Source organism: Apodemus sylvaticus, chromosome 7, assembly GCF_947179515.1.
Source record: "Apodemus sylvaticus chromosome 7, mApoSyl1.1, whole genome shotgun sequence".
Classification (NCBI taxonomy): Eukaryota; Metazoa; Chordata; class Mammalia; order Rodentia; family Muridae; genus Apodemus; species Apodemus sylvaticus.
This window is the reverse complement of record NC_067478.1, coordinates 65,376,367-65,401,373: the sequence shown is the minus strand read 5'-3', so window position 1 is coordinate 65,401,373 and position 25,007 is coordinate 65,376,367. Positions and strand designations below refer to the sequence as shown.

The 25,007-nt window shown below is 47.8% G+C and overlaps 1 protein-coding gene across 3 annotated transcripts in view; it reads left to right on the top strand.

Moving 5' to 3' along the window:
- The window catches only part of Aagab (alpha and gamma adaptin binding protein), a 41,550-nt gene extending 20,757 nt beyond the window's left edge, over positions 1-20,793 (top strand). The window contains exons 6-10 of one of the 3 annotated variants that reach the window (XM_052188068.1): positions 11,533-11,615; positions 12,676-12,772; positions 17,906-18,010; positions 18,473-18,522; positions 19,093-20,793. In XM_052188068.1, the coding sequence (XP_052044028.1) occupies positions 11,533-11,615; positions 12,676-12,772; positions 17,906-18,010; positions 18,473-18,522; positions 19,093-19,176 (419 nt within the window). In that variant the 3' untranslated portion in view covers positions 19,177-20,793. Of the gene's footprint in view, positions 1-11,532; positions 11,616-12,672; positions 12,773-17,905; positions 18,011-18,472; positions 18,523-19,092 lie in introns of all 3 variants that reach the window. The other 2 variants (XM_052188067.1, XM_052188069.1) reach the window with 2 other exon arrangements.
- The last annotated feature ends 4,214 nt before the right edge of the window (positions 20,794-25,007 follow it).

The following is a 25,007-nucleotide window of genomic DNA, read 5'->3' as shown; positions in this document are numbered from 1 at the left end:
CATTTGAGTTGTCCTCTGCCGGCCTCCAGTCTCTCCTTGGTGTAGACTTTAGTTCTAGTCTGAAGTTTTTTCAGGAGCTACCTGCTGAGCATACACTGTGTTTGGGGCCCTGCACTTGGTGTACTCTGCTGAACAGTCAGTGTCTGCACCTGTGGGCTCCCTGTGGGAACAATAATCAATAGGCGACAGGACACTAGTGAGTTATATAGGGTGCTAGAAGGTGATAGGTAGTGAGAAAGTAAACCGGATTGGGCATTGAGGCTTGGGGTAGTTAGCAGTCTAAGCAGGTGGTCAGGTTAGATCCCTTGGCAGGCAGAGATTTAGACCTGGGAGAAGAGCATCCTGACAGGGCATGAAGTAAGGTGAGAGCACACCTGGCATTTGAAGGATGGCTAGGCGCTTCCTGTGACTACCGAGGAGAGAGAATGGGAGAAGGGAGAGAGCACTGGGTATTTAGGGCTCCATACGCCATCTTGATAGCTTTGGCATCAATCAGGTAAAACTAAGCACTTTGCCAGGGCTTTGGCTAGAAGAGATGGCATGATCTAACTGAGAGAGCACTGGCTGCTGTGTGATGCAGAAGGCCAGGGAAGACCAGGAGAAGATACCAGTCTTCCAGGTGAGAGAAAGGCGACTGTAGGCATACCTCAACTGAGTGATTCTTAGTGGAGGCCCAGGGGGAGCAGAAGAATCTGTATCGGGCACTGCACTCACCTCTGAGGGGATTCTGAGTGGGTCGGGTGTGCCTCTCAACTGCCCTGGGCAGAAGTCTCTCAGGAACTTCTGGCTTGCCTTTAAATAGTGCAGGAATATCACCATGGCATCCTTGCCAGAGTGCTTTTGTGAGTGCTTTAAGTAATAGCTCAGAGCTGTGTGACAGCATCCTATGAACAATTAATTGCATAAAGAAATCAAAGGCCGCCAGGCAGTGGTGGCGCACGCCTGTAATCCCAGCACTCTGGAAGGCAGAGGCAGGCAAATTTCTGAGTTCAAGGCCAGCCTGGTCTACAGAATGAGTTTCAGGACAGCCAGGGCTTTACAGAGAAACTCTGTCTCAAAAAAAAAAAAAAAACTGAAAGAAAGAAAGAAAGAAAGAAAGAAAGAAAGAAAGAAAGAAAGAAAGAAAGAAAGAAAGAAAGAAAGAAAGAAAGAAAGAAAGAAAGAAAGAAAGAAAGAAAGAAAAAGAAAGAAGAAATCAAAGGCCTCAGCAGGTAGAACTGGTCTTCTGGGAAAAGCTGATTCTTTTATTTTTGCTATAATTCTGAAAACAGTGCTAAAACATTTTTCTCTGTCCGTGATGTGCATTTCCATGCTTCTACCCCAGTACCAACTTTCATTGTGACCACTCTTCCTAGTTTACCTGTGAGGTGAAGGAAGTTCTCATGGAAGTTGCGTACTGGGTGTGGTTGCCCATGCCTGTAATCCCAGCACTCAAGACTGAAGCAGAAGGCCCCTGAACTTGAGATCAGCCTGACTATATAATGAAAGCCTGCCTCAGGACTGGACAAGATTTGGTTCAGGATGATCAGGGAGATGGAAGAATGGTGGCTGTCTAACGTAATAAGAAGAGATTGCATTGAGCACACACACACATACATGTGTGCACATGCACACACGAAATATACATCTGTGGTTGGGTTAACTCATTAAATTTTGCGTGTGTGTGTGTGTGTGTGTGTGTGTGTGTGTGTGTGTGTGTACATGTGTGAGTAAGCATGTAGTAAGTACTAATATAGAAGTTAAGCACAATGTTAAGAAAGATGCTTAGGAAGAAAGCAAGACGCACCCAAGAGCATGGTGTGTGGGTTTGTTAAAGAAAAATAATAATGACCTTGTAGGTTTACTGTTGGGTTCTTTTGCTGCATGTGACTATGTAGTCACAGTTACGGGAGGGGGCGCTTATGTACATGTGTGTGTTTGTAGAGGTCCAGGGTTGGCATCAGTATCTTATTTGGTCACTCTCCACCTTGTATTTGGAGGCAAGGTCTCTCACTGAGCCTCAAGCACACCATTTTGGCTGCTTTTGTTAGCCAGCTCTCGGGGTATCCCTGTCTCTGCCTCCTACATGCTGAGCTTACAGTTGGCTCCCCATGCCTACCTAGCGTTGAGCTCTGGCCCTTGCACTTTTGTAGCAAGGACTTTATCCTGCTGAGCCATCTCCTCAGTTCTTATCCTTGTGTTTTATAGAATGTAAGGGACATTGCTTCTTTGACACAATTATGTGTCAAAGCCCCAAGGAAAGCATTAGTGCCTCCAAGTATGCATTTGCTAGGGCTTCTTTCTTTTATAGGAAAAAGAGGGATTGGGGAGGTTACTTGTCCACCCACAAAGCAAATTAGCTAAGGTGGTCCAGGAGCACGGGTCTCCTGAGCAGGAGCGTTGTTTCTATCGTGCTGTGATTGCTTAGCTCAGCAGTTAGGGGTGCATTAGAGAGCTGAGCACAGGGATGAAGTAGGTGGGCCTGGCTTCAGGGGAACCGCCGGCAGAGCCAGGTGAGTGCTTTGCCACAAGTTGTCTCAGCCTAGGTGCTCTGTTGTGAGCAAGGCTTTAAAGAGACTGACTGGAGGTAATGATTATATCTGAGGTCTGGGGTTTCTCTTGCTTATTGTCTTTAAATCCTTTTATATTATCTGAATAGCATGGTGTTACTTCTAATGCATCGTCCCTGAACTTAATCCAAAGAACTCTGGCAAAGCTTCATGCTAGCTAGTGCAGCAAACGGTGATGAGTTGCTTGTGGGTGGGGCAGTGCTTTCTTTATTCTACTTGGAGTCAGGGCAGATTAGCATCCTCTTCAGTTTGAGTTATGACTGGTTCTACACCGTAGGTACTCAGTGTTTTTTAAAACCTCATACCAGGTTAAAAGCAAATATTAATTTATATAGTTGCAGACAAATCATTGCCTTGTCCCTTTTTGATTAATAGGGGAATATGTCCTGAGAAAGACATCATCAGATGAAGACATCATCAGTGAACATTGTGAAATGTGCTTACACAAACCCAGAGGGTATAGGTCAGTTACCTGATGCAGCCTTCCTCTGTAGTCACAAAGCACAGGAAGCAGGTGTAGGAGGCGGCTGTGGGCAGTTTTGGAATAAACTTTCTTTTGTAAGTAGAAACAACTATAAAACCACAGTATAAGTGTGTAAATCAGCATCATTATCATTTTCAAGTAGTATATACAGTGCACACTTGTGGGTAGTCCGGTGATGGGTAGTGTAGTGGGTCTGTTTATAGCAGGGATCACCATGGCTTTGTTGGAACACATTAAGGCATTATCAGACAACAGGCTTCTTCAGCTCTGTCTTAGTCACTGTTCTATTGCTGTGACAAGATGCCATGACCAAGCAACCCTTATCAAAGAAAGCTGGCTTACAGTTTCAGAGGTTTGGTCCATTATCATCGTGTCAGGAAACATGGCGGCGTGCAGGCCAACACTGAGCAGTAGCTGAGAACTACAGTGTAGGCAGAGAGAAAGATGCTGGGCCTGTTCTGGGCTTTTCAAACCTCAAAGCCCATCCCCGGGGGCACACTTCATCCAGCAAAGCCACACCTCCTAATCCTTTTCATCTTTTCAGATAGTGCCACTCCCTGGTGCCTCAGCATTCAAACTGGAGCCCAAGGGAGCCATTCCTGTGAAAACCACCACAAGCCCCTTAGGGTCTCCTAGACCACTGCTGTACTGTATTACAAGCTATGGTTGACCCAAATGTTATACAGTATATAACCATACTAGAAGGGTATGCATATCTTCCCGACAAAGACTTGTATGCTGACTTACAAGGGAGTTTCTGCTATTGGCTCTGTCAGTGACTTGTTTCATCAGATGTAACATTCTCAGTGAATGCATTACTGCTCCGAAGGGGATGAACTTTGATGCTTAGGATACACATTCCTACTTTTGTGTGTATAAGGCCCAGCTCCACACAGCACCTGACCGGGCAGCATTATCTGTGGCATTGAACTGCACCTGGGTAAAAACAGTGCCTGAAATATCCCTGTTGGCAGGAGCTACCATGAAAATGGCTGAGAGCAGAGCTCGAGGTCTATTTGCTTTCTAAGCTCTGCCCAATAGGAAGTCCCCAGATACCATTGTATGGGGAAGGTCAGTATGGGTCCAGAGACCCATAGTTTCCACTCTGAATTAAAGACCTCACCACAAATGGTCCAGGAAATGAAGTGGGTAGGACCTATACTCATTGCGGGTACCTTTGGGGCTGTCTAGCCTCTTCAGTTTGCACACCCCTTCCATTGTTGTTATGCCTTAACTTTCCTCAATCTGAGCTCAGGCTGCAACTCAAGGAAAGGATATAGATGAAATCTCAGCTCCTTTCTCTGTTCCCCAGGCTCCCACCAGAGCCTGGTCTGTGGCTTGAAAACCAACCAATAGGATCTGACATTTATAGTTTGGTAATATCCCTTATTTATCACTGCCGTGAAAGTAGAAACTAGGTCACTGCCTTATGACAAATGTGACATGTTTTAAGTCCCCATCTCCTCCCCTTTGAGATTCCCAGTAGTGTCTCTCATTTGGTACATCAGAATGCCACATTGTAAAGTACTTTGCTTGAGGCAAGGCCTTGAACTTGGGAAGTACCTTTAAGAGCTGGGTACAGTCTGGAACACTGTTCTGGCTCAGCCTTGTTGAGATCTATACCTCATGGAGGAGGGTAGTATACCCCACCCCTTTGCTAGGTGTCGATGTTATGTTACGTAGTGCTCCTGTCTGTCCTGGTTTCATAAGCTGAAAACTGGCATGTTCTGTGGAGGGTTTTTTCTGCACTGGTGACTTCTTGGTATTACATCAGGTAGCACCATGGTAGATGAAGAGGGGGTGGGGAGCCAGGGAAGGGGCTGATAGACTCACAAATGCTAAAGAGCTGCTAGTCCACCCCCAGTGGGCAGAGGCAACTCTTCCACACAGCAGTCTTCCATTTTCCTCATAAATGAGATGAATTGAGTATCTGTTAAAGTATCACCTAAATGATCATCTATTGCTCCTGCATGTCCTGAGTAAATGAGTGCGTGGTGGAAATTCCAGATGCCAGGTCAGGCTGGCCTTTGTAATGATGGAAAGAACTGAAATAGAGCGCCTACATACAAGGCCTCAGTGTTCACGGCTGCCTGAGATGCTCACCTGACAAAGTAGATATCTCATGCTTTTTTTTTCAAGACAGGGTTTCTCTGTGTAGCCCTGGCTATCCTGGAACTCACTCTGTAGACCAGGCTGGCCTCTAACTCAGAAATCCGCCTGCCTCTGCCTCCCAGAGTGCTGGGATTACAGGCGTGCTCTACCACCGCCCGGCTATCTCATGCCTTTTACTTTTAAACATTATATCATCGTCATCATTATCACCATCATCGTCATCATCTACATAGCTCAGGCTAGCCTTGAACTTGATGCTCTTGCCTCGTAACCCAAGTGCTGCATTTCAGGCATGTGTCACCACATCCAGCTCCATATACATTTTTTAAAGATTTATTTATTATTATATGTGAGTACACTGTAGCTGTCTTCAGACACCAGAAGAGGGCAACAAATCCCATGACAGATAGTTGTGAGCTAACTTGTGGTTGCTGGGAATTAAACGCAGGACCTCTGGAAGAGCAGTCAGTGCTTTTACCTGCTGAACCATCTCTCCAGCCCTCCATATACATTTTTAAGAAGTGAAAGATAATTAAATAAAAATTTGAATCTAATGTCACAGAAAAATAAAGCATCAAATTAGTGAGAGGAAGAATGTCAGTGAAGAGGGTTCTAGTGAGCCTGCCGATACCTGTGTAGCTCTGGGAGCTCGGCTTTTTCTTGGGACCCTAGGGTCCAGTTCCAGGGACAGCATCCACTGAAATGAATGTCATTTACTCCCATAAAGCTATGCTGGAGCCCAGCTTTTAAACTTTACATTCAGGAACCCAAGATATGACCCAAGTGCTCAGACTGCCCCCCCCCCATGATGTCATTGGCTGTTCCATGTATATTACTACTCAGTGAGTGACAGGAGTGGAAGTGTAAGGGTTGTAGGAAGTTAGTGAGACAGGGAGAATGATGTGCCCCTCAGGTATGGCCTTCAGGGGTGTCACACAAAGCACTGCTAGATGCCCTCTTCCAGGCACCCTGGAGGCTGTGTTGCTGGCTACCCTACTCTTCCAAAGCTGGTTACACACCGCGTCAGGAGCCATCTCCTTGGAGTCTTCACCTCTGCTGTCTCCTACATTGGGGTCTCAGTGGCTGTTCTTGATTTGAAGATTTTTCTGGCATGCCCTCCAGGTTGAGGAGGTAGGACCCACAGTAGGGCCTTGTTGCGACTAGTCCAGAGCTCTCCTTCATGATTGCAGGAAAGACGGTGCCCATTCCCAAGTTTAGTTGAGTCTTCAGACTGTGTGAGTGCAAGACGAAAAGGATGGTCACCCAGCACTCACTATTGTCCTTGCTGCTGTCACTTCCTTGTGCTTCATTCTCTGCAGCGCACAGTAGAGAGTGAGAAAAGTGTGGCTCTTGACCTATGATCAGCTCCCTGTGTCGCAGGTAGACAGCAGAGGGCATTCCTGACCCTGTACCACAAGCCAGACCAGGCGGAGGGCGGGGTCCAAGGGAGCCTACATAAGCGTTGCTTTAATGATGTCAAGATTCAGCGGCGGATCAGTGAGAGAATGAATAGGGTTCTATGATTTTGCGGTCTGTCTGGTTTGGGTTTTTGTTTTTTTTTAATATGCAGGGTTGTTTTGCTTATCTATATGTCTGAACCATGTGGGTCCTGTGCTCACAGAGGCCAGAAGACAGCATCAGATCCCCTGGGACAGGACTTAAAAATGGTTGTGAGCTGCCACTGGGTGCTGGGAATAGAAGCCTGGTTCTCTAGAAGAGAACTGAACCATCTCTTTAGTCTCCTGTTTTGTTGGGGTTTTTTTTGTATTTTTGTTTGTTTGTTTTCTAAACTCACCAGGAGGAGATAGAATTGTAGGGTTCCATAGCTGCCTGCAGCTATTACGAAGTGGGTTTCTGGAACAGAAGCTGAGGAATAAATAGGGAAGAGGGGCGAAAAGAAGTATGGCTAAGACAATATTCACTGATCAAAGCCAGAAACTTTAATGGCGCCAGACCTTTTAACAGTTTGGGCAAACCCTTCCCCCCAGACTCCAGGCTGAGTTCCGGTGGAAGTTGTCTAGCTTCTCTTGGAGGTCCTCGTCTTGACTGCTCCTGCAGCTGGGTGGGTCACCTGCTTAATTCAGGAATTCCTAGACCTGGAGGAACAATGAACTTAACCTTTACTTCGAGCACTCGGCCCTAGGTGGAGCAGGATCCTGGCTATCTGGGAGAAGTTAACCTTGACCAAAGTCAAACTCTGACCCAGTGCATGACTGCCCCAATATGGCTCTGTACATAGAATATGCTATAATAATGCAGACTCTTTTTTTCCTGGTCCTGGTGATAGCATTTGTGACCTTTCTTTAAGGTTGTATAAACCAGATAGTATGGCATGGCCTAAGGTTATCACTAAAAAGTGGGTGCGATGTCTCCGTGAACTTCAGAGTACTTTGGCTGTAATGAGAATGAGTAGCCCTGGTTATCACGTGTAAGCGGAGAAGACAAGGTTCACTGAAAAGGCTTTTATACAGAGTGGAAAGGCTATAAGAACACCGTGACTTATTAACAGGATGCTTGAACTGCCTCCTGTGATGCCCAGTAGTTGCTGCTTTTCAGAAGTAAAAACTGAGAAGGGAACACAAAGTGTTGAGCAGGCTGCATAGGTCCGGGGCTGTAGCCAAGGAGATTCTTAACATTTGAAGAATCTGTGCTCATAACAAACACTACTGAGTAGGGTTTTTTTATTTTTAGTTTTTTGGGTTTTTTTATGGCACCATTGTCTCCCATCTGTAATTCACTGGACCACTGGAATGGAGCCAGATGTGTTGGGGATGAATTTAATACAGAGTGGTCCCTCTTTATCTGTAGTGTGGTTACCTTCGGGCAACAAACTACCCCACAAGTTTTAGAAAGAAATAACTATTTTCAACTCGAGTGCTTTTCTGAGTGATAGGGTGGCATGTTGTACCATCCTGCTGAAGGAGGTGGGTTGACCTTGTGAATGGTCCATCCTATACATTGCCACCTGCCCAGCAGTCACCCAGAGGTCATCCTGTCATTTGGCTGCTGAGGTGTTTCATTGCTTGTGTTCACACAATCCCTACTTTGTTACTAATGGCTTCAGAGGCAGTGCTAATGATGCTGTTTGTCCAGCAACTGGGATGAACTGAAGAGAAGAAGCCACTGCCCTGGAGTATCTTCTCCCACTGTCACAAGAGGAGTGAGTTCAGTATATGGAAATGTCTGGAGAGAGAGCAGCTGTCCCACAGAGCTTTTTAAAGGTGGATTTGATTCATTCCATGCGCGCGCGTGCGCATGTCTCTCTCTCTCTCTCTCTCTCTCTCTCTCTCTCTCTCTCTCTCTCTCTCTCTCTCTCTCTGTGTGTGTGTGTGTGTGTGTGTGTGTTTGGACCTTAGTGTATATGCGGCTCTGTGGGCCTGCAATGCCCATAGCAACCACAAGAGGGTACCAGATTCCCTGAAGCTGGAGTTACAGAGGGTTGTGAGCCACCATGTAATTGTTGGAAACCAACTGTAAAAACAGCAGTACTCTTACCTGCAGAGCCATCTCTCCAGTCAGTTAGAAAACTTTCATTACTGTATTCTGTTTTAAATACTTGTTTTATTGTGGTTATTGTCTTAACTGTGTCTAACTTATAAATTAAACCTTATCATAAATATGTAATATGGACTGAATGTCCCTGGCCCAAATGCTTAGGACTAGGTTTCTCAGGTTTTAGACTTTCTGCATTTTGGAGTACATACACACATGCATACAGGACATATGTTCTGCACACCCATGCATGCTGCCTGCAGGTAATTTGGAACAATGGATTGTGCCTTTGTTTTGATGGTATAGCAGATCCCACTGAGGCATCATGGTGGTGCTCAGAAAGTTTAGGCTTTTGGAGCATTTCGGATTTCTGAGTTAGGACTGCATAACTTGTTTAGGGGAAAACGGTGAGAAGGCAGTTTGGATATAAGCGCAGTCGTCGCCCTGGTGCTCCTGGAGCTTTACGGAGTAGCAACTGCTCTTTTTATGCTTCCTGACTAATTTTTTTTTTTTCATAAAAACTTGCCCCTCCTGCATCCCTGAAGTTCTAGAAGAATTAGCTGAATACATGCCCTGATTTGTCCCTTGCTAGTCTAGTGTATGGTTTCAGCAGCTAAAGGGAAAGGACCTTCTCAATAGGAGTAGCATCCCCATGCCAGAAACCTGGGAGCCCGGGGCTGGGGGGGGTGGTCTGGGAGGGTTACCAGCAATAAGAGAGATTTACATAATTCTTTTCCATGAGAATGGTGTGCAGTTGGTACCCGTGGGCAGAGCTGTGAAGAACACCAAACCAGAAGACCCAGTGTATAAAATACCAGCCAAGTCTTTTGAGCAGCACTCCATGCAGGCAGTCTGCTTTGAATAAACAAAAGTGGATTCTTTTCTCAATTGTATAAATGTGTGTGCCTCTGACTTCCTTAAAATATAAGCAGAGGGACATAATGACCCCTCTGATGAGCGGACTGAATCCTCCATTGTCTGTCAGAGCACTGCACACAGCTCCCTCCAGCTTATTCTAAACTTACAGCCCATAGTGAGCTTTTTAAGGTTTTAAAATTTAAGGATTTTAAATAAATATATATTTATATAAACTCTATTAAGAAAAAAAGAAAAAAGTACTTGAACACAGCAGATTCCAAGATGCGTGAAGAGAGGAGACCGAGCGTGTCTTCTCAGCCACAGGCTTCTGGCTCAAGGACCTCATGTTCAGCGACCATTGGTCCACAGACCAGCAGGCTGAGGCACTCGGGAGTTGGTTTGTCTGAGGTCATGCAGGCGGGTGGGGCTGTGAGGGAAAGCGAGGGTTTGATCCTAAGCTCTGTCTTCCTCTACTCTTTTTTTTAACTCAGGATTTTATCTGTTAGGCTTAGAGCATTAAACATTATTCTGTTGGATTTAAAATTGTGGCTAAATGTACATAGCTTAAAATAATAATAATTTTTAAAAATGGATGGTCATAGAAAAAAACAAAGGTGTCCAAAGGTTTATAATATATTGTAAGGCTGCCTGCCTCTCTGCCTGGCTTCTTCATATAAGAAGGCAGGCATTGGTCTAAGAAGTGCTGTGGTCATATGTCCTACCGGCCTGCCAAGGTCAGGGGATGCCAAACTATAGAAATGGGATTTGCAGTACTTGTGAATTACAGTTGAAATGACCCAGACTCCAAGTTGTTTCCAGAAATAGAAGGGAGGCACTTGTATTGGCTGTGCAGTCAGCCAGCATGTATACACTCATGACAAATGAGCAAGAGCTACCTGCTCTTGGGGTGAACCTTAGGCTCTGACACCCTTAGAGGTGGGTGCACTGCCCCAGGGCTGCAGGCTGCAGAAGCCTTAGGCCCCTGTCTGATCCCAGCGCTGCTGACTGGAACACTTCTGGAAACTGAGATGAGTGGGCCTCTGCTGAGCATAGTGAGTGAGCGAGCCTTACAGGCCTTGAGTCTTGGGCTCACTTTTAGTCTGTGATTCTTTGACCGGTTTCAGACACTACCCCAGACCCATCCTCACTGTGACACAAGCAGCATGGGAACCTGGGTGAGGGTGGCTCCTCAGTAACAAAATGACAGCACTGTTTTAAAATGTCAAGCTCCTGTTTACCCAGTAGTAATGCTTTCAAGCAGACATATAAAATGTTCTGGACGTTTAATCAACATCAGCTATTAAAACACTGATGTCATAGCTTGCAAATAAAGCCATGCAATAGCATTTGTGTGTAATAGCCAGCTAGTTTTTTTCACCTTGACCAATCTTCTGTTATTAGATTATTCAGAATTGAGAGACTATGCATTCATCAAGTTTGTATCACTGTTACAAAGTGCCTGGGATGATCATCCTGAAAGGCTCAGTTTACTTTGGCTCCGAGTTTCAATCTGTAGTTGATTAGCCTTCTTACTTTGGACCTGTCACTCTATAGTATATCATGGTGTGTGTGTCTGAAAAAGATGACTGTTGACCACTTAGTGGCCAGGAAGCAAAACAGAAGAGGCCCACATCCCAGTGTCCCCTTCAAGGGCATGCGCCCAATGACCTTACTTCCTCTAAGTATGTTGTATCATCACCTTGAGTACATAGGCCTTCAGGGGACATTTCAAATCTAAACTCTTTGTTGTTGTTATTGTTGTTGTTGTTGTTGTAGTTTTATTATATATATGTGAGAGGATGCTGTCTTCAGAAGAGGACATCAGATTCCATTACAGATGGTTGTGAGCCACCATGTCGTTGCTGGGAATTGAACTCAGGACCTCTGGAAGAACAGCCAGTGCTCTTAACCTCTGAGCCATCTCTTCAGCCCCAGATCTAAACTCTTTTACCAGCACAGTTAGAGGTGGAATTGAGGACAGAGCCTTTGCTTGTCATTGCAGTCATATCAGCAATAGTCATGATGTTTTCTCTTCAGACAGGAGCCAGGGCTTCAGCCTGCTCAACTCACTGGCTGGAGCAAACCGCAGCATTGGATCAGCAGAGAGCTGTCACTCTGAGGTAAAGGATTTTCATATCTTTTCTTCTCTTTGACTTAATACCCTTGTTACAGATCTTTACACATTCATCATTTCTCTCATTTCCATTTAAAAGGCAGCAAGAGAATTCAGCAGTTGAAGGGAGACTCTGAAGTCCCTGTTGTGCCTGACCCCTGTTGAGGGAATGCTAGTCCATCCCTTAGCAGGTTGCACTAGGAATATCCTGCAGGGTTTTTTGTTTGTTTGTTTTGTTTTGTTTTTTTGTTAGAGCACTTTTTAAATATGCAAGGATAATCTTGAATAGAAAATAAAAATGATTTTTTTTCAGTACCGTTTATCAAGGTCGAAAGTTGGCTCTTGAGTGAGCCAAGAGTCCATTTTCACCCTCTGTTCTCAGCAGCTCCATTTCAAGGTCACTGGGTCAGCCTGCCAGACCCAGGTGCTAGGGTAGCACGCCACCCTCATCTTCCCAGACACTGAACTGTTTGTGTTACATCAATGTTAGTTGTCTGTGCATATGTTTCTGTTTGCTTGTATATCTGTGGGTGTGTGTGGAAACCACAGGACACGCTTGGGGTCATCCTCAGGAACACCGGCCATGGTCCTCTGAGACAGGAATTCTTACTAAGCCCAGAGCTCACCAATTAGGCCAGTCAGCCCTGTGGAACCTCCTGTCTCCGCCTCCCTAGTGGTTACATTTGACCTTTGTATGTGGGTCAGTCCGGGGACCCAATTCCAATCCAATCCAATTCCAAAAGACACCTACAAGTCTTTTCCTGACTGAGCTGCCTCCCCAGCCCATAGCATGGGTCTTAAATGATGTAAACAAAATATGTGCTAGCACTCTGCAACAAAATCTTAATGTTTCATAGTTTTTCCTTGAAAACAGTTCAGCTGGGCAGTTGCTTTGCAGCTGTTTGTGTTTGAATATGACCTTGTTCCTGTTTGTCTCCTCCTTCAGGCTCTGCCAGTGCTTCTCCACAGCTAGCTGGGTGTGGGAAGAGTAAACCCTTTTGGAATTCTCACTGAGGTAGCTTCCTGTTAAATTGTTGCTTCCCCATATTTCATTATTTCCCTAGCAGCAGGAGCCATCGCCAACAGCTGAGAGGACAGAATCCCTCCCTGGCCATCGCAGTGGTGCGTGTGGTTCAGCAGGCGCACAGGTTGATAGCATTGTCGGTAAGTTCCTCCGTGAGCTCCCCAGAGATAGCAGCAGAACTCAAGATAGACACTTGGCCAGAAAGCACTGAGGGAAGAATTGACTTTAAACATGAGAAGAAAACATGGTGTGCTACTATGCATGATGCCCCCGCAACTGATAGGAGGAAGAGCACACAGTGGCTTTTCTCCTCCATTCTTTTAGCAAGATCTTGATTCAGATCATCTTGCCTCAGACAGACAGACAGAGAGACAGACAGTAACCAGCTCTGCTTTCTGTGAGTTTCTCATGGTGTTTAACAGTAGCCAAAACTAATTAATGGTGATTGTTTGTCACACGAGTGGAGTTGGAATCTTACACACTCTCAAGGTCTCTCATGCCTACATGTCATCTGGTTTAGGGGTTTGTGAAGAATATGTATTGTGGCCATGAACCCTAGAGAACATTAGTGAACCAGACACTGGCACCTACTTTGTCCTTATAATGGCCAGTAAGCCAAGGAGTTTAGTGAACAGTAACCATGGTGTACTTCTGAGGGGAAAGTGGTGATTTCTTGCTTTGTGAGCCATCATGAGCCATGTGCAGTGCTAACTTCTGTAGATCATCCTTTCCTAGACTTTCACATAGAAAACTCAAGTGGGGCCGGGCCGTGGTGGCGCACACCTTTAATCCCAGCACTTGGGAGTCAGAGGCAGGCAGATTTCTGAGTTCGAGGCCAGCCTGGTCCACAGAGTGAGTTCCAGGACAGCCAGGGCTACACAGAGAAACCCTGTCTCAGAAAAAAGGAGAAAAGGGGGAGGAGGAAGGAGAGAGAAGAAGAGAGGAAAGGAGAGAGAAAGAGGAAAGAGAAAGAAAGAAACCTCTAAGTGGTCGTTGGATAGAGAACAGCAGAAGAGAAAGGGCGTGCTGTCTTCTCTCCTCATCTTGTCCCTGTAGTCGGGGTCTTCAGTCTACTAACCTATTCCCATCTGTGTGCTTGTGTAGCTCATCTAGTTTGTGTCCATTCTGACGTTCAAATGGCTGTCTGTGAAGGCCACCTGTGACCTCTGTGCCACTAACTCTAGCATTTCCCATCCTCATCTAGACTGGGAATGACCTTCAGGACTGTGGACAGTGCTTCACTGACACAGTATCTTCTCACTCACCAGCACAGCGTCTCCTCATTCACTCCTGCATGGTTTTGCAAGGCTGCTCTCCTCCCAAAATTTAAATACTGCTGTCTTTCGTGCTATTGATTCTTTGTGATTTTTATATCATGCACCCAGTCCCACTCATCTCCCCATCCCTCCATATCTGCCCTCCTCTTTGCAACCTCTTCCCCACAAAGGAAACAACAACAAAAATCTCTCTGTGAAACTGTGGTCTGTCGTGGGATGGGGTGTCTCACATGACAACACACTATACCTTTTTGCCCAAACAGCTTTTCTTGCAAATGTTTATTACTGTGGATCATTGGTGTGGTTTGAGGGCTCTGGCTTCTGCTACAACATCAGTCCTGGATCCTTACCAGGACTCCTCTCAGATACTGTGTTGTTGCCCAGTGTCATGGCGATCCTTCAGCTTTGGGATCTGCAGGACCAGCCCCAGAGGTTCATAGTTGGCATAGATGTTGGGCTGGGCCAACTCAAAGCCCTGGATCTGTCTCTTTGGTAGCTGAGTTGGTCAGCCTGACAGCTCTCCCACATTCACACCATCAGAACTAACTCTCCATTACTCTTTGGTAGCTGAGTTGGTCAGCCTGACAGCTCTCCCACGTTCACACCATCAGAACTAACTCTCCATTACTGCCCAGGCAAGGGGTGGGGCCACCTCTCCCAATCTCACACCCTTGGGACTACAACCCACCTCAACCAGGGCCAGCTCCACTGTGCTGCCCAGGGCCTGCTCTCCCGAGTGCTGCAGCCATGAGGAGTATGGCCAGCCCTCTGGGCCAGCTCTCCCAGGATGCCCGGGCAAGGCATAGGGCCTTAAACTCTTCCTTTTAATATATTTTTAAAACACAAAGTGACCCTGTCTTTATTTCTAGCTTAGTTACCATGTCTGCACAGATAAATCAGAAATCTGACCTTTGGCCTGTACATCAATAGCCTACCTGGTATGCATTGAACTAAGACACATTTATGACCCCAAGTGCACTTAAACAAATCGTACAGCAAAAATGAAAGATATTAAAAATCACTATCATTGTCTTCAAGGATTTTGTGGCCAAATGTCTAGCTAGAACTTCTAATACTCAAGGCTGTGGGCATGAGAATGCCATATAATTGGGTGAAAGTGAAGACTGGACCTCAAGTAGTGATAGAGCCTTGAGTATATGATTACCATGGTCTTTGGAGCAGGAGTAAGCCATCTGCCCTCCAGGGCTGTAGAAAAGCAGACGTATATTTGGGTAAGTTAAAGCATCCCCGTGATGAAAGTGTGGCTCGGTAGTGGAACTCACTTGATCCCTGGTGCTCCGGAAATGGGGGTGGGAGACAGAAAGGAGGGGGATGGACAGAACAAAGGATGGAAAGGAAGGGGAGAGGGATGGACAGAGTGATGGATGGAAGGGAGGGGGGAGGGACAGACAGAGCAATGGATAGAAGGGAAGGGGGAGGGACGGACAGAGAGATGGATGGAAGGAAAGGGGGAGGGATGGACATCGATGGAGGGAAGGGAAGGGGGAGGGACGGGCAGAGAGATGGATGGAAGGGAAGGGGGAGGGATGGACATCGATGGATGGAAGGGAAGGGGGAGGGACGGACAGAGAGATGGATGGAAGGGAAGGGGGAGGGACGGACAGAGAGATGGATGGAAGGGAAGGGGGAGGGACGGACAGAGAGATGGATGGAAGGGAAGGGGGAGGGATGGACATCGATGGAGGGAAGGGAAGGGGGAGGGACGGGCAGAGAGATGGATGGAAGGGAAGGGGGAGGGATGGACATCGATGGAGGGAAGGGAAGGGGGAGGGACGGGCAGAGAGATGGATGGAAGGGAAGGGGGAGGGATGGACATCGATGGATGGAAGGGAAGGGGGAGGGACGGACAGAGAGATGGATGGAAGGGAAGGGGGAGGGACGGACAGAGAGATGGATGGAAGGAAAGGGGGAGGGATGGACATCGATGGAGGGAAGGGAAGGGGGAGGGACGGGCAGAGAGATGGATGGAAGGGAAGGGGGAGGGATGGACATCGATGGATGGAAGGGAAGGGGGAGGGACGGACAGAGAGATGGATGGAAGGGAAGGGGGAGGGACGGACAGAGAGATGGATGGAAGGGAAGGGGGAGGGATGGACAGAGAGATGGATGGAAGGGAAGGGGGAGGGACGGACAGAGAGATGGATGGAAGGGAAGGGGGAGGGATGGACAGAGAGATGGATGGAAGGGAAGGGGGAGGGATGGACAGAGAGATGGATGGAAGGGAAGGGGGAGGGATGGACAGAGAGATGGATGGAAGGGAAGGGGGAGGGATGGACATCGATGGAGGGAAGGGAAGGGGGAGGGACGGACAGAGAGATGGATGGAAGGGAAGGGGGAGGGATGGACAGAGAGATGGATGGAAGGGAAGGGGGAGGGATGGACATCGATGGAGGGAAGGGAAGGGGGAGGGACGGACAGAGAGATGGATGGAAGGGAAGGGGGAGGGATGGACAGAGAGATGGATGGAAGGGAAGGGGGAGGGACGGACATCGATGGATGGAAGGGAAGGGGGAGGGATGGACATCTATGGAGGGAAGGGAAGGGGGAGGGACGGACAGAGAGATGGATGGAAGGGAAGGGGGAGGGATGGACAGAGAGATGGATGGAAGGGAAGGGGGAGGGATGGACATCGATGGAGGGAAGGGAAGGGGGAGGGACGGACAGAGAGATGGATGGAAGGGAAGGGGGAGGGATGGACATCGATGGATGGAAGGGAAGGGGGAGGGACGGACAGAGAGATGGATGGAAGGGAAGGGGGAGGGACGGACAGAGAGATGGATGGAAGGAAAGGGGGAGGGATGGACAGCGATGGAGGGAAGGGAAGGGGGAGGGACGGACAGAGAGATGGATGGAAGGAAAGGGGGAGGGATGGACAGCGATGGAGGGAAGGGAAGGGGGAGGGACGGACAGAGAGATGGATGGAAGGAAAGGGGGAGGGACGGACAGAAATGTATAAAGTGAGCTCCTCTCAGTACTCTGTGTTCCCGACAGTGGTGGTGGAGAATGTTGGAAAATCACGGAGCCTACACAAATGCAGGCACCGCTCCATCAACAGTGGGAAGGATGTGAGAGCCATGGAGACTGGGTGGTCGGGGACGCCACTGTCACGGAGGGAGAAGGAATATGGCAGGCTGGAGAGATGATTGTGCCCTATAGAAGGCCCAGGCTAGATTTCTCTCCAGTTTCAGGGAGATCTAAGCCCTTTTGTTTTCTGTTCTCTTCTGACCATATCCACTCACAGACACACAGGAAGAGACACATAACTAAAGTAAATCTTTTTTTTTTTTTAAGTGAGGTGCTGAGGCAGAAATGGTGACAGCCTTTGTATTAAGAGTGCATTAAGCAAACATGGTTTCAAACAGCCCCACCTCTGGATAGCAGGCTGGCGTTTAGGGGAGTTCATTTTTAAACATGGGTCATTCTGTTTTCCTTTTTTTTCCTTTTTCTCATTTATTTCTTTTTTTTATTATAATTTTCATTTTTTATTATATTCAACACAATATATATTTTTATATCACTCATCCTACTGTGGTACAAACCTAAAATAAGAACAAGTCTTAGACATCAGAGTTCATTGTAATAAGGCTGTACTTCAATGCCCCTCGCATCACCAAAGGATTTTACCTCCATAGTAGCTAAGCTATTTTTCTATCTACAAGTTGTAGATAGTGATAACTATCCTAATAGGCGTAGGCGTGGCCATCATAATAGTGGATATAGGCATGATTGTACCCTGTCCCTACTGAGTGTGTGGCAAGGGACAGTGCCTTTCAGAGCACATCTCAGCTCTTCGTGGGAACCGTGTCAGCGCTGTGAGGACGAAGAGTGACCGCTCCTTTGTGGCGGCTCCAGCAGCGCTCAGCCCATCGAGCTGGCTTGTGTCAGCACTCAGCTGTTGCCTGTGCCTACACAGAGAACTAGCACTGACTGCGCCTCGCACATGTAGAAGTAATCTCTGACCAACTCTGGTTTCAGACCCCATGTTAGACCTGGATATTCAAGAATTAGCCAGTCTTACCACCGGAGGAGGGGATCTGGAGAACTTCGAGAGACTCTTTTCAAAGTTAAAAGAAATGAAAGGTAATTATCCCAGTATGCCTCAATCCTCGCATGTCGAAGCTTTTCTAGTTTATGTAGTAGGATCTCACTTTGTGATGGCTAGATTGGATTCTGAGCTCTGAGCTTGGGAAATTTAGCTGCTTAGGAGATTGGACCATTTTGTTGGTAAAAATTCCCTGGGGAAAACATCCTGTCTATGTCCTCTTCCCCTCAGTCTCGAGTTTTCTGAAGTGTGTCTCTTCCTTTCAGTGAGTCTCATTAACACAGCATCTGTCACATCCCCACAACTCACTCACATCCCATCTGGAAAATTTGGGAGATAGAGCTTCTTAATAGCGCAATGACTGTGCCATGAGCGAGTGAGTGAGCGAGCGAGCGTGTGTCTTAGAAACCCATCTAGCACCTCCGAGTGTCAGCGCGCCCATGCGCTCCGGATTCTCCTGTGCTATTAGACAAATTTCTTAAGATATATTTTCCCCCTAGACAAGGCTGCGACACTGCCTCACGAGCAAAGAAAGCTGCATGCAGAAAAGGTGAGACCAGCAGGTATTAGCATCTCTAAGAGCCTTAGCTGTGGCGCGGGTGTGACAGCCTGCTGCATGCTTACTTGTGCAGCAGTGACACAGGTGTGTGTTCAGTCAGACTGAGGTATCTCAGTGCATGTTATATGACATGGCACCTTCACAAAGGTGTCACGCTTGCCTTCCTGTTGGACCAGGGAGCTCTTAGCTGTTTTGTTTATTCATTACCAGAGCAACCATGTTCTTGTCAGGAAATGGACATGACTGGTGACATCTCCTTGTATGAACTGTGTCATCATCGATTTCTCCAGCTCCTTCCAAACACTGAGGTGGCTACTCCCTGGTGGTTTTGGTTCTGTCAGTAATGAAGCCAAACGTATCCCCACCCTTCGCACTCATGTCCGGCTCTGAGTGCATCCAGAAGTCTGGGTCAAAGGCTGCTCAGGACTTAATGTGTGTTGTTGGAGGGGAACAGTGTAGAATTGTAGCCCTTCCTTAGTCAGTTTGGGCGTAGCATATGAAGTGGGCTGAAGGTCAGCTGTTCTAACTAACCTGACCTTTGTCACACGCTTCCCTCCACAGGTGGCCAAAGCCTTCTGGATGGCAATAGGAGGAGACCGAGATGAGATCGAGGGCCTTTCTTCAGACGACGACAACGAGCACTAAGTTCTTCCTGCTAGGTCTGACTGACACCGGTGCCAGCACTGTGCACCCCAAGTGCTTCCCTTCTCGGGGGTTTCTGTTCTGCCAAGATTGCCATTAGCACACTGGCCACTTGACTGGTTTTTTGGGTTCCCTTACCTGAGCTTTTAGAAATCACTAGGGAGAAATCTTTGTTCCTGCCGCATAAGGGACTGAGGAGTGAAATGATTGTGGAAACCCTTCAGATCTACATTCTTCGTTCTGAGAACCTGGTAAAATGAGTCTCAGAGGTCTGTGCTACTGGAGAGCCAAGTGTTGGAGCACCTGGGATCCAGCAGCTGAGGGACTGAGCCAGCTTGGGCTCCACAGGGAGGCCTGCTTCTGTGTTAGATTGCCCTTTCACACTGCAGGTCGGGAGCTTGTGTTTCTGCTGTGTACCATTGCTGGTCCCCGCCCAGAGCACAGCTCTGAACTAAGGTGATGTTGTAGACAAGAAAGGCAGCTGTAGAACTAGGGTGTGTCTGGGGGCTGGGGAACAGGTGGCTCATGGGTTTCTCTCTTAGTAAGTCCTTATAACATTTTCAAGTTCTGTGTCTGAGTTCCTGCAACAAAGAAGTAAAAGTCAGGTGTGTGTCTGTAAGAAACAGAGGCACGGGTTTCCTCCTCTGAGAGTGTAAACTCCCCTCCCAGCAGCTGGGCAAGGGCCCTGGGTACAGTCATGTGTGGACAAAGGAGCAGCAGTGCTGGTTCTGAGCACACTGCTGACACCATGCTCTCCCTGGCCACTCGAGGTTTCAGAGCAAGCGCCCCTTCTTTCTGCTTGCCGTCAAAGCACCAGTACCAAGCAGTGCGAGGATAGGTGAGCCTTCAGCAGCCAGGCCCTGAGTCACCATCATGGTTTACTTCCAGGACTGTTGGTTCCACCACACTCCAGGGCCCAGTCCCACGGAAACCCTGTTCTTCCTCCTGTGTTGTGTTTAAGTGGGTCAGCCCCAGGGGAACACAAAGCAAAGTTTTAAAGGAAGAGACGGGGGGGGGGGGAGGTCTAAAGGTGCTTATTCTATCATCACAGACACGTCTGTGAGGCAGGCATGAATCTCCTTCATGGTCGTCAGTTTCTGAGCATGTGGGGCCATGAGAGAGGGCATTCATCGTGGGCTGAGAGCTGGTCCTGACCTAGTGTCACACATGAGTTAGGTCATGACCAGAAACAAGATGCACCTGCTTGGGCCACTTACAGGACCTGAAACATGCTTGGCCAGGCCAGAACCAACACAGGGAGGAGACATGGTCCTGGTGACAGTAGTATTCTGGAAACAGTGGGTGCTGGTTTGCTCCGGGTACCCTGTGCTCCCATCCCCCACACTCTGATCTTAGAATCTTTGAGTTGGGTTTGCCACTACCCTTTCAGGGGGGCTAATACTTTAAGGTGAGTGCATTAACCATTGGTTAAGAAGGGAAATTAGGGAAGTTGGCTGTGGGTTGCCAGAAAGGTAGAACATGTTTTTCTTAAAATGTGGAAGATTTTAGAAAATATATTAGGTCACATGATTAGGAAAAAATAGACAAGAAAAGGCTGTGGACTTGATTTTGCTGAATAAACAAAACCAGGTAATTAAAAGAAGATTTATTTATAAAGTCTGCTAATGTGTTTTGTTCTGTTTGGGAAGAGGTGTGAGTTGGTGGAAGCCTGGTGTTCTTTATAGTAGACATAGTCTGAAGAGTTTGTCACCTGTAATGTTTCAGAGTTTCAAACATACTTTGCTTATATGTTCCTGAGCTGATGCTATGGTAACAGGTGCTGTCTAACTTATATGCACATAAGTTAGAGTTCCAGAAGGGACTGAAGGTAAGAAACTGGCTTTCTGTCTTAAATACCTCTTGTTTCTGTAACATAGTAGGCCCACAGTTTTTGTTGACAAGTACAGTCTGCTTGGTGGAAATTATCACAGTGTGAAGATCCATGAGTTCTAGAAACTAGAGGGAGAGGAGGGAGGGGAGACCAGAGTCAAATTTTTCTTCCCTGAAACAATCATGTTATGTAATGATTTCAAAGTGATGAAGGCAAGGCTATTTTTATAGTTTGAAAATATGGCAGAGAATGAGAAGGGTGACAGAGCCAGCTGGCTTGCTCTCTATTTATAGAACATCTGATCTAGAGAGACTAAAGATTTGGGGAGCTGGGCTTAAGTAGTGGGGCAATGCAGAATGTGGTTCCAGGGTCATAGGGGATACACTAAGCCTTCCCTGCGAACTGCTGAGACTGTGAGAAAGCTGTGTGCCCGGTGGCACCTCCACTGTGGAGAGGTTGGGGAGGAATGTCTGACAGTTTATCATGTTCCTTGGGATAGTCTTGTTTAAATGCATTTTTGCATGTATGGGTGTTTTGCCATTTTTGCCTGCATGTATGACTGTGCCCACAAGTGCATGGTGCCTGTGGAGGCCAGAGGATGGACTTGGATTGTCTGGGATTGGAATTGTAGATGTTTGTGAGCTGCCATTTGGGTGCTGGGAGCTGAATCCAGGACCTCTAGAAGAGGAACCAGTGCTATTGGGATGGTCTCTTAACAATGACATTGAGAGAGCATGAGGCATGGCCCCTTACCCAAGTTGTGTGGCCTACTGTAGTTAGCAGAAGAGTCATGGTGGAGGGTTAAGATGTGGGCTTTGGGGACTATTTTGAGGGTGGGTGTTTGCTGCTGTTAAGCTAAACTTAGCAAAAGTCTCTAGAATGGACAGGGGTTCTGGTTCATTAGTGCTCAGCTTGAAGGAGAAAGAGCTTAAGCAAATGTGCTGATGACCAGGCGGGCTCTTCACACACACCCATCTACAGGGGACAATTAGCATTAGGTCATTATCAAACAGCCTCAGGCCTACAGGGAGAGAAAATGTAAACAGCTTCTCCAGTGTTCTGAATCTGGATGGGCCTTAGGGTTGCTCGGGCTGGAAGGAGACATCCCCTGTGTGTACCTGGGAAGTAGAGTGCTACCACAGAGCAGAGCATGAGTCTCTGCTCAGTGACCCACCCCGCATCTCCAGAGTGCTCGCCATGGATCTGCTCTGTATCTCTGAGGGAATTGGTTCCAGTGTCGAAGCATCTTGCTTGGTTCTGGTTGTTCCTCTGATGTGTGGAATGAACAGTTTGTCCTCGGAATGCTGGGCAGCCCCATTCCTGTGTTCTAGTGATGGAGCAGTGCCACTCCCCATCCCTCCTTATGGAAGAATACAGATTCCAAACCTGGCCTTAAAAGTATGACTGTCTTTGGTATACAAACTTGCTTGGTGTACATGTGTGTATGGGAAGTTGGGGGGGGGGGTCTTAAAACCTTTATGTGTGCTACATTTATTTATGTGTGTGTATGTGTGCCACTTGTTGTATGTGAAGGTCAGAGGACAATGTTAAGGCGTTTGTTCTCTCCTTTCACTGTGTAGGTTTTTGAGACTTGAACTCAGGTCATCAGGCTTGAGAGCAAGCACCTTGACCCACTGAGCGAGCCAGTTTTTGTTTGTTTGTTTCCGAGATGTAGTTTTGCCACCCTGGCATTCAGGGTTCAGTCCCCTTGCCTCAGGATCTTGAGAGCTCAGATGACAAGTATACTGTGCTCACCCACCCCTTCCCTTGCCACCAAGAAACTGGGCAGCAGACACTCAAACTCAGCTTGCTAACCAGGAGCCTTTCTGCTCTGCTTGTGAAACAAGTGGCCATCAGATGGCTTTAATGCTGCAGAGGTGTGAGCTCACTCATGTCCAGGGCCTGTGCTTTATGAGAGTAACCATGTTGGTGGGAAGAGACATTGATGTAATCTGAATTTAAGGACATGGAATGCATCAATGGCCCATCACTAGGAAATCTCCAGACATTCATCATTAGCAAAGTTTGGTTGCTTCAAATTGACTTTCTACCTTGCTGAGGCTGAAACCAAGACTTGGGAACCAGCCTGCATGGCCTGTGACTCTTGTAGGTGCTGAATCAGAGTGAGCATGAATGACAGGAGTCAGTCTTGAGGATGAAGTTTCTTTTCTCCTGGAGCTCAGACTTCAATTCAGATGAGAGTCAGAGGCAAACAAGGAAGGTCACAGGACAGAAGGCCAACTCAGAATGAGTCCTACCCCATAGCTGATAAAGTTAGTGCATGGTGGGACCTGAAAAGCCACATCCTTAGCATCCTGGGTGATACTGACACTCCTGGGATGTATTCTGACAACCACGGGGAAGGAACGCTGGGCTCCAGATAAAGGCAATAAAAAGTTCATGCACACAGGTAAGTGGAGACATGAAAATTCTCATGGTAAGTCATGGCACGAGCAGAGGTGTAGAAAGGAGAGCCCAAACAAATGTGCTTGCCAGCCCCGGGACAGCTCATCAGAAACATGGTGGTAAGAAAAAGACTAGTCTGCCCGTCCCGGGGATGGAGATGCTATAGGCAGAATGGGTCTTCACTCATTCCAGAAAGGCCTGGTGGCAGCAGCCTTGTCCCTGTGTATCTGACCAGCTCACTGCACTGAGGATCCTCTGGCTGAGTGGACTCGATGCTAACTGTGACTGTTGCTGTGGACGAGGTACAGGGTGGCAGTTACTGTATCACTCGTTTATCCCTGAACTAGAGGGGGACAAATTAGAATTTTGGGACACCTGTAACAGCAAGTGACCCAGAACTGGGACCCCAGACGGGGCGGGCACTAGCTGGTGTACGTTAGGCCACAGGAAGCCTGGGATGCAAGACTACTATACAGGCCTGCTCTCGGGGACTCACTGCTTACAAGGGATGACAGACACAGGCAAACACACGGTGACAAATAAGGGCTTCCTGGGAGGCGGGCTGAAGGAAGGTGCGAAGCATTGGCTTCAGGTGGCTGAAGCAGGTATGGGGAGGAGCAGCACCGGCAGGCATGCAGCGAGGGTGACGCAGTCCCCACCACTGCTGCTGTGCTGCAGAGAACAAGGCAAGGAATGGAGAGCAGAGCGGGGCGGACAGGAAGGCCAGGCCTTCCATGAGTGACTTTGGACTTAGGGCAGTGTTGTTTGGCTTTGCAATCCACCCCTGTGCTTCTTTCCCTGATCCTTCCCAAGGGTTGAGGCTGTCCTCGGCTCACTGCACTGTTGGGAGCTAGAGGGACTTCTGAGATGGGCCTGACCACACCGTCACCGGCCCTGCCCTTGCTCTCTTGCTCCCCGCCTCTCATTACAGGCCCGCAACAGCGGGGACAAATGACCGTGGGCTGAAGGTCTAAGATCATGAGCCAAAATTATTCTTTCTTGTATCTCTATAGACAGTTATGGCTAACGCGGGCTGTGTGAACTATGAGGAGGGCAGGCTGGATACCAGAACAGTGGTGGTGCTGTAGCAGAGTCTGGGTGTTGGAGAAGCTGCCATGGTGGGGGGAAGCCATGGACAGAGACGGCCTCTACCAATTGAGTTCTGCAGAAGGGAATGTTCTCTCTGTAATGTCTTCTGATTGTGAACATGGGCAATTGATGGGCCAGCAGGCCTCTGTCCCTGAGTTGGAAGCTCAGGGCTGATACAGGAGTCACTAGCATTTGTGTGGCTAGAAACCCTGAGGGTTGATGAACTCATTATGAGGGACTGTTAAGAACACACACACACACTTGTGGTCTGGTGGACCACAAAGGAGATGCAGGCTCAGGGAAAAAGGCCTCTCCAGAGGGGCAGTTTGCTCAACTAGAGCCTCAGCAACGTGAGGGATCAGGGAAAAGAAACACACGGAGCTGCTGGGCTAGGGTAGGAGCTGCCAAGAGCAGGGCAGAACGGTAAGGAAGGCGGCCGAGTCACTTCCACAGATCACTGGCATTAGTTGCCCAAGGAGCAGATTGGGGTATAGGCCCCTGCCCCTCA